This window comes from Rhincodon typus, chromosome 36 (genome assembly GCF_021869965.1).
Source record: "Rhincodon typus isolate 14 chromosome 36, sRhiTyp1.1, whole genome shotgun sequence".
NCBI classification, from domain to species: Eukaryota; Metazoa; Chordata; class Chondrichthyes; order Orectolobiformes; family Rhincodontidae; genus Rhincodon; species Rhincodon typus.
This window is the reverse complement of record NC_063367.1, coordinates 19277272-19290635: the sequence shown is the minus strand read 5'-3', so window position 1 is coordinate 19290635 and position 13364 is coordinate 19277272. Positions and strand designations below refer to the sequence as shown.

The window sequence follows — 13364 nt, the reverse complement described above, 5'->3', positions numbered from 1 at the left end:
CTTGGGCATGTATACACCAGCCCCACATCTCACCGCGCTCCCTTGGGTGTGTATACACCAGCCCCACATCTCACCACGTTCCCTTTGGCGTATCCCCCAGCCCCACATTTTGCTCACTCCCAAGAAAGGCTATGTCTTCACTTTACAACGACAGATCGCACTTGTTTGTAAGTTCAATGTGACGAAGAAGTGGGGTGAGGATGGAAGGAGTGAGCTGAGAGCTCCTAAGCTCTGATGAACAAAGCCAGGCCTTGGGATTTGAGCGTGCAGGGAGGGGAAGAGAGGTGACGAGTGAAAGCAGCTTGGGAAGGGAGGGAGCAGAGCACCCTGAGTGGTGGGGCGGTGGTGGCGGTGTTGCGGAAGGCTGGACCTGGAAGTGTTGAGGTTGATGTGGGCTCGAGAATTTTGCAGGGAATGGGTCAAGCTAGGAGTATTTGGTAATAAAACATTCAACCCATCCTGGTCATGTGTAAAGTTGTTGTTACAGGAGGTGGTACTTTATCTGAAATAAAAACAGAGAATGCTGGAGAAACTCAGCAGGTCTGGTAGCATCTGTGGAGAGAGATGCAGAGTTAATCGTCTGAGTCTGAGAGGACTCTTCATCAGAGCTCTTCGTCTTGTCTGTAGACAGACAGTCAGACCTGTTGTTAACACGCTCTGCAAAGCTACAAGACTATATTAGCCGTGTAAAATTAAAAGGCATGGATTGACCAAGTAATCGAGACTCGATTTATTGCTCTTGTCCAAGGACCTGCAGTAACCGCAAGGGCTTGTTCAAGGACTTTCTGAAACTGTTGGGAGAATGGGATTATAAATGACTTGTTTGTTTGTTCCCCCCCACCACAACCCTAGCTGCCTGTTTTGATCAAAACCGGGGGTGGGGGGGCCTGTTTTGTTGATCATTAGCCATGCTGTAAAGTCAGCTTCCTGTGCAGAGGTTACCCTGTGATTGCTGACATATTGCTCCAGCCTTCGCTTCTCAAACACACGTTGACCACCAATGATCTTTCTTTGAGCTGCTGACCCTCTCCAGGCCATGTGCTGGAGTTTGGTGGGTGCTAGTGCCCAGTTCCAGAAGCTTTTAATTTTCATTCAGTCAAACTTCACCTGTTCGGGTGATGAGCTGGGCTGGGCCAGTAACACACAAACTGATGGATGCAGGTTCCAAATGCCGAATGACGCTGAAAACAAAAAAAGGCTGGAGATCACAGCAGGTCAGGCAGCATCCATGGAGAGAGAGCAAGCTAACGTCAGATTCCAGCATCTGCAGCAATCTGCCCCTATGCCCAGTTACATTCCCTGGCTGAACCCTCCAACCCTCTCTCTGTCCCTTTCTCCTTGAAGGTCCTCCTTCAGACTATGCCTCCCAAACTTTTTCCCACTGCGATCCCAGGTTGAGGCTTGAAGCTGCTGTGGCCTCTCTGAGAGTGAGAGCAGGGGTGGAATTGGGAGGGCGAGGGAGAGAGTTGAGGTGTGAGGGCAGGGTTTGGGGGAGGGTGAGATGTGTGTGGGGGTCGGGGGGGGGAGGGGAGGATGGTTGGGGGCTGTAGTGGCATGAGGGCAGGTGGGGGAGGGTGGGGACCATTAGATCAAGTGTAAATAGCCACAGTGTAAGTGCAACACATCATCTTAATGCACTCTGGACAACACTTGCAGAACAATACTACGACAGAATCGCACCGAACAGGAGATGCTTTGTTTTGAGGGTATTGCGAGTGCTGACTGGTTTAGTATGGTCTGTACCCAGCCTGTTAGAAGCAACCAAATGAGTGTGCGTTAAATAAAAGCAAAATACAGAAGGCAAAATGAAGGGTCCCATTTCTACGGGGTGCTGTCACTCTGGTGTGTCGTACCTGATAAGGGCCCAAAACTAGACCAGTGTCGTTCCTGTCCCTCCTCGGGGAGTCTTGTGACTGAATCCCCTTGCAGTCTTGCTTGGTATTGTACTCCACAACACTTGCTAAATTGCTTTGTTAATCATTCTTGTTACTGTTAAATTAGCAGATGATTTATTGGTGCCAGCACTGATAAATGTTCACTTTATTTTGAGTCATTTATAGCTGATTCTTATTGTGAGGGGGGGAGGTGCAGCAGAAGATGATTAAAAGAATTATTAGTTGCTTGGTACATGTTGGAATTCCTTGACATAGCAGAAGAAAGCTGGCAATGTGTGTGTCATACTTTTACACAGCTGCAAACTAGCGCTGGGACCAATGACTGGGACCGTTTTGGTTTTCAGGTGGTCTTAAGGAAAGAGGGAGAGATAGAGATTGAGAGAGGGATCAACGAGCATAGGGCACAGGCGGCTGGAGATGTGACTAGAATTCGAGTGAAAGAGGCCAGTTTTGTCAGGGCGCAGTGACCCCAGGGTTGGAGACCAGTACAGTAATGACCCATCTGTTTGTGACCTTAGCTCTACCTTCTAGCCGCTATTAAAACCCTCAACTCTCCTGCAGATCAAAGTTCTGTTCAACTTGGCATAAATATGTTCAGCGACCCAGCCTCCGCTGCTCGCAGGGGAAGGGAAAATCCCAAACCTGCCAGTGATAAAATTCCTCCTTATTCCCACTTTAAGTAGGAGACCCCTCAGAAGTGGTGGATGTGGGTACAGTTACAACTTTCTAAAGACATTTGGATAAGTATGTGAATAGGAAAGGTTTGGAGGGACATGGGCAAGCAACAGGCAGGTGGGACTAGCATGGTTTGGGATCATGTTCGGTATGGACTGGTTGGGCCGAAGGGTCTGTTTCTGTGCTGTATGACTCTGATCCATTTGGATAGCAGAACAGGCTAAAGGGACTGAACAGCCTCCTCCTGTTCCTATATTGCTACAGAAGGACTGTGCTGATGGCTGTAGAACTGCCTTTTCAATAAAGTGTCAACTCTTTCAGGATTGTGATGGGGGTTGGTGGTGGAGAGGAAAGATAGGAGAGAAGATATTGCATTTTACTGATGGATAAGAGCCTGCCTCCTCAGGTTTGCCCAGAAGCATGGAATTGTTCAATCCTTGGTGCTCCCAGGGTGTCATGGAAACAACCTGATTTTTCTTATTGAGTAGTTATGGAGTGTCACAGGTGCAGCACAAGGTACAGCGTGTCCTTGAGTATGCGACTGTGTTTTCTCACTTCCTGCAATTTTGCTCTTTCATTTAACTAAACTGCAGACTTTGAAGAACTGTACATACTGTATAAAGTGTAGTGTATGGCAAACCTAATTTCGACTTCATTGCTACTTTAGATTGGCAAGTGTTGGAACATTGTGGAACTGCTTAGAGCTGAACTCCATTTCTTATAAAGGTTTCCAGGGGCTTTCAAACTGAGGTTTTGTGCGGTTAGGGGAGAGGAAACATTGGGATAACGTCATGGGGCTCGCCTTGCCAGAGGCTCGGACAATTACCTTTGTTCAAATGTGACTTTTAATCTGGATGATAAAGCTAGCCTCAGTAACCGGGCACCATGGCAACAATCATCTGTTGTTACGAAAAAAAAATGCCTTCACTAATGACCTTTAGGGAAGAAAATCTGCCATCTTTACCTGGGCAGACCTGCATGTGACTCCAGACCGCACAGCAGTGTGGTCGGCTCTCTACTGCCCATGTGACCTTGGCAAACCACTCCATTCAAGGGCAGTTTGGGATGGGCCTAACAAATGCCCACACTCCATGGGAAGGAGACAAATAACCTGCAGCAACTTTAATTTAGAGAAACAGCTACAGCGAGGCACTGTTGTGTGCCTCTTGTCAACCAGGATCTGTCACCAGACCAACAAAGGGAAATACTAGAACATATGACCAAAATCTCAGGCAAAAAGTTAGGTAGAAGGAGGGTTGGGGCAGCACGGTGGTTTGGTGGTTAGTACTGCTTCCCCATAGCGACAGGGACCAGGGTTCAATTCCACCCTCAGGCCACTGTCTGTGTGGAGACAGTTCTCCCAATGTCTGCGTGGATTTCCTCCGGGTGCTCCGGTTTCCTCCCACTGTCCAAACATTAGGTGTATTGGGCAAGCTGACCTTACCCTACCGTCACAGGGATGTGTAAGTTAAGAGTTACAGGGATGGGGTAGGGGTTTGGGACTGGGTGGGATGCTCTTTGATGTGTCAGTGTGGACTCAATGGGCTGAATGGCCTGCTTGCACACAGTAGGGATTCTATAACTATATATCACTGAAAGGAAGAGACAGAGTCGCAGAGATGTACACCAATGAAACAGACCCTTCAGTCCAACTCATCCATGGTGACCAGGTATCCTAAATTAATCTAACCCCATTTGCCAGCATTTGGCCCATATCCTTCTAAACCCTTCCTATTCATATACCCATCCAGATGTCTTTCAAACGTTGTAATTGTACCAGCCTCCACGCACTACCTCTGGCAGCTCATTCCACACACGCACCACCCTCTGCATGAAAAAGTTGCCCCTTAGGTCCCTTTTAAATCTTTTTCCTCTCACCTTAAACCTATGCCCCTCTAGTTTTGGACTCTCCCTACCCTGGGGAAAAGGGCCTTGTTCAGGGAGAAACAATTCTAGAGGTTCGGCCTGTAAAGGTGCCGTGGAGTGAGCTGTGAGAGATCTGAGGGGGGGTGAAAGAGGGGAGGACGGGGTTCCTAGAGACTGGAGATGACAGCGATAAGAAGGGGCAAGGTCCATGGAGAGTGAGGGTCTCAATTTTGAGGTGTAGCTGTACTGAGACTGTGTGGGTGATTGGGTAAGTGGATGGGCAGTAATTATGGTGAGTTAGAATACAGGCTGCAGGAGGTTTGGATGTTCACTTTTATTGCTGAGCATTGAAGATGGGAACCTGGCCAGGAAACTGTTGAAATAGTCAAGTTCAGTGAGTAAACAGGAAAGAACTATTGGCTTGTCAAGCCCAGAGACCCAAATGAGGCCACAGTGACAGTGGCAAATGTAGTCTAGTTTCGCCCAACTGTAGCATGAGAGGATTGGAGCAAATTTGTGTTTGACTGGACATCTGTCAGCAACACTTAAGCTGGTTTTACACAAAAGCAATGTGTCCAAGTGTGGTTGCACAGGACCAACAGTATACTGTAACCTGTAGAGCGCACATTCGTTTTGCTTTAAGCTTGTCTGCCAAGCCGATTGCTTTTCGTTTAGCTGTTGGGTCATGGAGATTGCTGACAATGCCAGCAATTTGTGTCCATCCCTAACTGCCTTTGAGGAGGTGTTAGTAAGCTGCAGTCCTTGTCCACGGTGCTGTAGGAGAGGGGTTTCCCTGATGTAACCCAGCAACAGTGAAGGAACGACAATATATTTCCAAGCCAGGATGGTGAGGGGCTTGGACGGGAAATTGCACGGCAGGGGTGTTCTCCCATTCCCTTGCCCTCAGGGCCAGGATCGAGCAGACGGGGTCACGGGATGCTGTGTGAAGGAGTTTTCGTGAGTTGTTGCAATGAATTTGGATGGTACACAATGTGGTCTCTATGCACTAGTGGTGCATGCAGCAAATGTGAAGTCTCATAAATGTCTGTGAGATCTTCTCCCCACTAATTTCTCTGAACACCGTCAGAAGCCACACAGCACCAGGTTTTAGTCCAGCAAATCATAAGCTTTGGGAGTGCTGCTCCTTCATCAGGTGAAGTCCCAAAGGGGCAGCGCTCCGAGAGAATATGATTTCAAATAAGCCAGTTGGGCCAAAACCTGGTGACCTTGTCCACCCCAGTCCAACACCGGCATCTCCCCTCCAGTCAATGTAGTCCTAACCATCTCAATAACATTTGTGTGTGTGTGTGTTTTGCAGTGTGCCCGAAGACCTGTGGAAAGCGAGCTTGTAACGACAAGGATGAGTGTTGCCATGAAGAGTGTCTGGGAGGATGTACCACCCTGCACAGCAACAGGGCCTGCATGGCGTGTCAGAACTACTACCACGAGGGCCATTGCCTGCCCAGCTGCCCACCGGGCACTTACAAGTACGGAGGTTGGCGATGCGTGACCAAGGACTTCTGTTCCAAGCTCCAAGGCAACAGTCCCAAGGAACCGTTCGTCCTTCACCAGGGAGAGTGTATCCTTGAATGTCCAGCCGGCTACATCCGCAATGGCAGCAGGTTGGAGAAAGCATCTTGCTCTTGTTTTTAATGTCAGCGCGCTCTCCTGCTGCTTTCCATTCTCCCATCTTGTCTTTCGCCCAGGGTTGGAAATGTGTTGAGTTTATTTTAATAATTCCTCAGGCAATTAAAATAGAAAGAACATCTGTTCTTGAGGAAGGCCCAAAGCATCCCACAGCCAATATGTTGGTCATCGTAGTTGCTTGGTCGTACAGAACGTGAGCATTGCTGGAATAAAGAGACAAGCTGTCCAAGACTTTTTGGCTTGCAGTCATCAGGACAGATGCAAGAATGCCAAATTTCAAAGGGAGCAACAATTTATACCACATGATAAAAGGGTGCTGATTGATTGGCGAGTTGACTCTGGTTGAAGCGTTGCCATGGAGAATGCGCTAGGAAGCTATTGTCTTTAATTTGGAATATAAATGCAATTCCTGCACATGTTCCTTTTGCCCACAGCATGTAGCTTCTAGAAGCATAAATGAACCTGTCTCTTTTTCCCCTGCAATGTGGCCATTTCTTACTTAGATAAACATTGGAAATGCTTAGTGCACAGAATGATCCCACCCGCAATGAAAAGAAGGGCCAGTCAAGCCACAATCACTGAGGGTTGGGTGAGGGTCTGGGAGACAGCTCTGCTGTTCTTCGAAAACCATATGGTGGGATTTTTTTTTTTTTTTTTTTTGTTGTTTTCACATCCACCAAATGAGTACCCAACAGGGAACGGGAATAATCATAGAGTGTGGAGCTGGAGGAGCACAGCAGGCCAGGTATCAGAGGAGGAGGAAAGCTGACGTTTCGGTTCGGGGCCCTTCTTCAGAAAATCCTTGGTATTAAAGGTGTTGTGGAGATGTAAAGTAGGTGTGGAGAGTAGCTGTCCCCTTTATTAGATGGACACCACCACACTTGCAGCACTCCGTTAGCCCCGCACAGAAACACCAGCCTGAATCAAAGTGCTCACTTATAAGTGGGGATGAACCAGGAGGCCTACTGCTATCTGCTCACCTGAAGCTCGCACAGGGATTGGAGAAAGTCAGTTAAATGTTGTCTCCACTGCATGAGTTTTCACGACATTTAAGCTATTTTTACACAAAAGCAGCCTGTCTAACTACAGAGACAGAGTCAAGTCTGAAAAGGAAGCATCCATCTTGCTTTCAACTACACAGCCAAGTCTACTGGTTTTATATTTTGTTCCTGAGTGTTGTTGGCAGGGCCCCCAATTATTTTCCATCAGCCCATCACGTCTGCATTAACCCTCTGAAGAGCATCCCACTCAGACCCAGCCTCCACCTTATTCCTGTAACCCCTAGGCTGCACATCCCCCGACACTATGGAAAATTTAGCATGGCCAATCCACCCTACCCTGCACATCTTTGGACTGTGGGAGGAAACTGGAGCACCCAGAGGAAACAGACACAGGGAGAATGTGCAAGCTCCACACAGACAGTTACCTGAGGGTGGAATTGAACCCGGGTCCCTAGTGCTGTGAGGCAGCAGTGTGAACCACTGAAACAGAATTAATGTTTCAAGTTGATGAGAAGTGGCAAAGGTTAGAAATGCTGAACCTTACTAATGATTCTTCTCACTTACAAGCACTTGGAAATACATTATCCAATATCTTAATTGTTCTGGAGAAGGGCACATCCCCTTAGGGTGGCACAATATCTCAGTGGTTAGCATTGCTGCCTCTCAGCACCAGGGACCGGGTTCGATTCCACCCTCGGGCGACTGTCTATGTGGAGTTTGCACATTCTCCCCGTGTCTGCATGGGTTTCCTCCCACAGTCGAAAGATGTGCAGGTTAGGGTGGATTGGCCATTGTTAAATTTTCCATAGTGTCCAGGGATGTGTCGGTTAGGTGGATTATCCATGCGAAGTGCAGGGTTACAGGGATAGGGTAGGGGGAGGTGAGTCTGGGTGGGATGCTCTTCTGAGAGTTAGTGTGGACTTGTTGGGCTGAATGGCCTGTTTCCACACTAGGGATTGTACGATATCTGTGATTCAATGATCCTGAATTTTGATCCAGCGACACTCGAGGAACGGTGATATATTTTCCAAGGCAGGATGATGTCTGGCTTGGAGGGGAACTTTTAGGGTGTTGTGTTCTCATGTACTTGCCACTCTTGCCCTTGTGGGTGAGAGGTGGCAGGTTTAGGAGATGCCATCTGATTAAGTTTGAATAAGATCAGCACTTTTCGAGGGACCAAGTACCACTAACACTTCTAATAAAAACACGAAGTATTGGAGAAATTCAGCAGGTCTGGCAGCATCTATGGAGAGAGAAACAGAGTTAATGTTTCGAGACTAATATAACAGTTTTTCAAAACTGGTGCTAGAAAATGGTGGTTTTATGGTAATGACAGAGGGGGAAGAGCACTGAGTGGAACAGATTGAGAGTGTACCCAGAGCAAGAGAGAAAGGCAGTAATGTGGTAAAGGAGTGGTGATGTAAAATAGGTGTAAATATTTTCTATGTTTTCTTAGAGCAAACTCAATAGGGTACAAAGGGGATATGATGGGGCAGGGAATATAAGAAAAATGAAGGACAGAGATAATACTCTGGAGTTATGGAACTCAGCATTTCGTCCTGAAGACTGTAACGTGCCTGAGTGGAAAATGAGGTGTTGTTTCTCCAACTTTGTGTTGGGTATTGTTGCTACACTGTAGCAGGCTAAAGATGGAAATGCCAGTGTGGGAGCAAGGTGATTTATTGAAATTTTAAGCAACTGGAAGGTTGTGAGGACCACCTACACAAAAAAACCATATTGTCTCTTCTGTTTACAAATTGTGAAAAGGTCTTCTTGAGGAACTCCAGAACAGTTTTAAATGAGCCTGGGAGTGCGGGTCGTTGGGGAAAGATGTGTAAAGGGAGAGAATAAAAGTGACAGCCCTTCCTGTGAAGGCTATAGAACAGGAACAGTTAGGTTTGGTACATATCCTGTATGTAAGGCAGGCAGACTATGTGGTGTTGTATCTCAGCCTGTATCTCTGTCCCATTCTATAGTTTCCTGTAGCAGAAGGTTAAGAGCTTATTTTGTTTGCATAAGAATTCATTTCAATGTGAAATGCTTTTCACATTTTTATGCATTCCATTTTTTAAAAAAAATCATGTTTGGGATGATTCTCTTTACTCATAGCACTTTTTCATCTCTCAAATCTTGAAGCATATTTTGCATTCGATGAACGATCCTCGAGCCTCAATTACTGTGATGTGAGCAATAACTGTAAACATCTCACGCACATTAGAACAGAAAGTGTTTAATGTTCAGCAGCTTGGGCCATGTCAGTGAAGAGAGAGAATCATAGAGTGCGGAAGGAGGGCATTCGGCCCATCAAGTCTGCATCGACCCGCCAGAGAGCGTCCCACCCTATCCCTGTAACCCCCATCTGGCGCAACCCTGAACACTACGGGACTGTCTAGCATGGCCAATCCACCCTAACCTGCACATCTTTGGACTGTGGGAGGAAACTGGAGCACCCGGAGGAAATCCACACAGACACGGGGGGAATGTACAAACTCCACACAGACTGTCGCCCGAGGGTGGAATCGAACCCAGTCACTAGCCCTGTGAGGCAGTAGTGATGACCGCTGAAACAGCATTAATGTTTCAAGTTGATGATCTTTGATCAGAAGTGGCAGAGTTTGGAAATGCTAAACATTACGACTGGTTCTTCTCCCTTACAAGCACTTGAAGATTGATTATCCACAGACATTTAGGAGTTGATTACAATGTTCATGATTTGACCTTGAGAGATTTTTCAGATTATTCAGGGTTCTGGAACACTGTGTAAATTGAGTTATAGAGCTGGCCATAAGATCTGAGGAGTGGAACATGCTGGAAGGGCTGAATGGTCTCGTCCTATTCCTGTGTGTCCCTTTGCCTACGTTATCCCCTGCACAGCCGAGATCCTGTGGTTTTTCTGTCTCTCCGTTTGTCTGGTTCCTAGAGAATGATGACAACATGATTCTAACACAATGCACATGCTTTGTTTTTTTTTGGTTGCTAGTTATTAGGTGAATGGTTGGTAATTATACTGTGGCAAGGAATTCAATTTGAATGGGTTTACTTAATTTGACCAGACATTAGCTCTGTGTTGGGTGACGTAAATTAGATTTCAGCCTTGGAGCTGCATCAGTTTTTAGAGAGAGTTGTGGAGCTGTTTATGGTTTGTGTTTGATCTCTGTTGACCGTCACAGTTTGATACATTCTCTGTGATCTGCTTGAGGGCAGAAATTGTGTGATTTGGATTTCTTTAAACAATAGGTTCTCACCTCAATTCAGTGCAAAAAAAAATAGGCATAAGGGAACAGCACTCCAGAGCGAGTCTACATCATTTCATGGTGGTGTCAGCTTTTAAAATTAAACTAACAATGCCGATTCCCCAACTCACTGCTCAACAATGACAACAGTCCCCTTTTCATCGGTCACTAACCATTTGCCTGTGCTTCTGCTTTGTGCCTCTTTCCCATGCTGCCTCAGATCCTCTAAACCCCGTCTCCCCCCAGCACCTACCACTGTCTCTCTTGGATTTTTTGTCCCATGATTTTGCTCTCTATCTCTCTCCCAATATTGCTGTACCTTTCTCTCTCTGTCTTTCTGTCTCACTCTCTCTCTCACTGTCTGCCCTGCTGTCCTCTGTCCCTCATCTTTCCCTTTCCCCTGCTTTCTTTTTCATACTCTCTCTCTCTCCCCATTCTCTCTTCCGCCTCCTCCCCAATCTGTCTTTCCGCCTCCTCCATTCTCTCTCCACCTCTCTCCCACCCCCTTCTCCCCCATTCTCTTGGCCCCCCCCCCCCCCCACTCTCGCGCCCCCCCCCGTCCCCCATTCTCTCGCTCCCCCCACCTTCCCCATTCTCTTGGCCCCCTCTCCCCCATTCTATTGCTTCCCTCCGTGTACCACTGCCAGGGAGCACCATGGTCACAGTGTACCACTGCCAGGGGGCACCATGGTCACCGTGCCCAATCCCAGTGCCTGTTCCAGCAGCGCTGATGGGGATTAACCTGGACGTGTTCTGCCTTGTAGAGCCCGGTTCTAGCTGGCATTTACCCAGCTAAAGCCTGGAGAGAACAGAGACTTTGTTGTGCCTCAGTCCAGGAGATGCAGCGCAAATACCCCTCAGGGGGTTAAAAGCAAAGGAACACTGGAGACCCCCACCTTCCTCCCCAGTCATGCCTGCTCCCCAAGTCACTGCTGAAGGATAGAAACACCATCCCCATGTGAAACCACACTCACTTATTTCCCATGGGAATCCACACTGGCTAATCTCAGAGAGCTGGGAGGCTGTGACATTTCTCCAAACATCTGATAACCAAGTCATGCAGTTTCCCAAAGAGTGTGCAGCAGATACCAGGCCTGGTGAGCAGTACGTTTTAATGAGCCGTCCATGTAAACGACAACGCTGTTGCAGGGACAAACTAACAGGCACCTACTGTCCTGATACAGGGCTAAACCTGCCAGGAAGAGGTCTTTCTGACCTCCTTCACCCTGGCCACTTTCCGCTCTACATACAGGCGAATATGCCTTGTCTCACACGCATGCTCTCTCGTACACATGCCCTCGCAATGGTCTCTTGCTGGCCACGCACTGCTCTCGCACTGGTCACACCCTGCTCTCACACTGGTCACACCCTGCTCTCACACTGGTCACACACTTGTCTCTTGCAAGCTTGCACACTCTGCAAACAGTTCTATTTCTGTAATGTACGGCTGCCTTTTTGCTGCGAAGGGAGATTGCATTATCGGAGCAAGCCGTGGTGGTAACATTCTGGGGGCTTTGGGTGATTCCACACCAATATTCGAAGGGCAGCAAGGTCTCCCATTGCCCCGGCCAACATTCCTCCCTCAGCTTTACCAGCATGTGTTTGGTGACATCTTGTATTGTAGCTGGCTGTTGCTAACTGAGTCAGTCCGAGCCACTTCAGGGAACTGCACAGGATGAGCATGTATCTGGGTTTAGAGAAGGAGTAGGCCATTTGGCCCCTCTAGCCCTGCTCCGTCCTTCAGTAAGATCGAGCTAATCTGAGCGTTCCACATTGCTGCCTAGCCCCAACACCTTTCACTTCCTAATCGAAGCCCCTCTTTCTTAAAAATATTCACAGTTTCCTTCCACCACCTTCTGAGGGAGAGAGGTTCAACACTTGGAAAAAGATTCTCCTCCTTCCAGTCTGAAGTAGTGACCCCTTATTTTTCAACATGTACATGCCTCCCTCTGGAGCAGATAGAGATCCCATGACTCCAAGATTAACAGCTAAGGAATCCTCCACAGTGTATGATCCAGCGTTGATCTCTCAACAAAAACCCCTAAAACCAGGTTATCTGATAATAGGCCATCAACATCTGGCAACAGCCCTGGAGAGAGAATCAGACTTGCATTTTCTGTTTGAATCTGACGTTTCTAACCTGTACAGTATTTGGGTTTTGTGTTAACTGATTGTCTTCCAAGTTGCTTGTGGTCCATATACTGTATGCCACTGTTGTGTCTGTCTACACGGCACCACATGGCTGTGAAATGCTTTGGGGCTGTCTGAGGATGCGAAAGGTGCTATGTGAATGCAAGTTTGTTCATTCTCTAGACTGTAATTGCCGATGCAGTTAGTGCTCAGAAAGCCGTTGAACCAGATCCCATCCACCCACCAGCATCTTCCTGAGCTGGCCATTCCTCAATGTGGGCACCTTGTCGGATTTGGGCCTGCTTCCAAATCCAGTCACCCCTAGAGGCCCCCCCCACCGATCGACGCCAGCAGTCTGGGGAGACTCTCTACATCAGCCCAAAGCCAAGGTCTCAAGCCTGCACACTCATCCTGTTCGATTGCATGTCCAGCTGTATTCTGCTCTTTACCCTGGTGTGAACAGACTTGCCCTTTAGTGAACTGTGCTGAGGGCTGTGATACTGGGGACGGTTTCACCCCAGCTCACTCTTTCCAAACTGTGGTGGTATTGGTGACAAATCTGATTGGCCAAAGATACATGCGTTGCCGCAAACAGCCGCTGAACTAATGACGCCCAGCAACAAAACTATGACTGTGGCAGCATCTCTCTTTCTCTCTCTCTCTTTCTCTTTCTCTCTCTCTTTCTTTCTCTTTCTCTCTTCTCTCTCTTTCCATTTCTCTCTCTCTCCGCCCCTCTCTCTCTCCGCCCCTCTCTCTCTCTGCCCCTCTCTCTCTCACACACACACGCACACTCTCTCTCTGCCTCCCCCCTCTCACCCTCCCTCTTACACACACGCTCTTTCTCTGCCTCCCCCTCTCTCATCCTCCCTCTTACACACACACTCTCTCTCTGCCTCACCCTCTCTCACCCTCCCTCC

The 13364-nt window shown here is 47.9% G+C and overlaps 1 protein-coding gene across 2 annotated transcripts in view; it reads left to right on the top strand.

Moving 5' to 3' along the window:
- Nucleotides 1-13364, top strand: part of igf1ra (insulin-like growth factor 1a receptor) — a 255113-nt gene that overhangs the window by 189838 nt on the left and 51911 nt on the right. Inside the window, exon 3 of one of the 2 annotated variants that reach the window (XM_048617169.1) lies at nucleotides 5755-6058. In XM_048617169.1, the coding sequence (XP_048473126.1) occupies nucleotides 5755-6058 (304 nt within the window). Of the gene's footprint in view, nucleotides 1-5754; nucleotides 6059-13364 lie in introns of those variants that run through there. The other variant, XM_048617170.1, reaches the window with a different exon arrangement.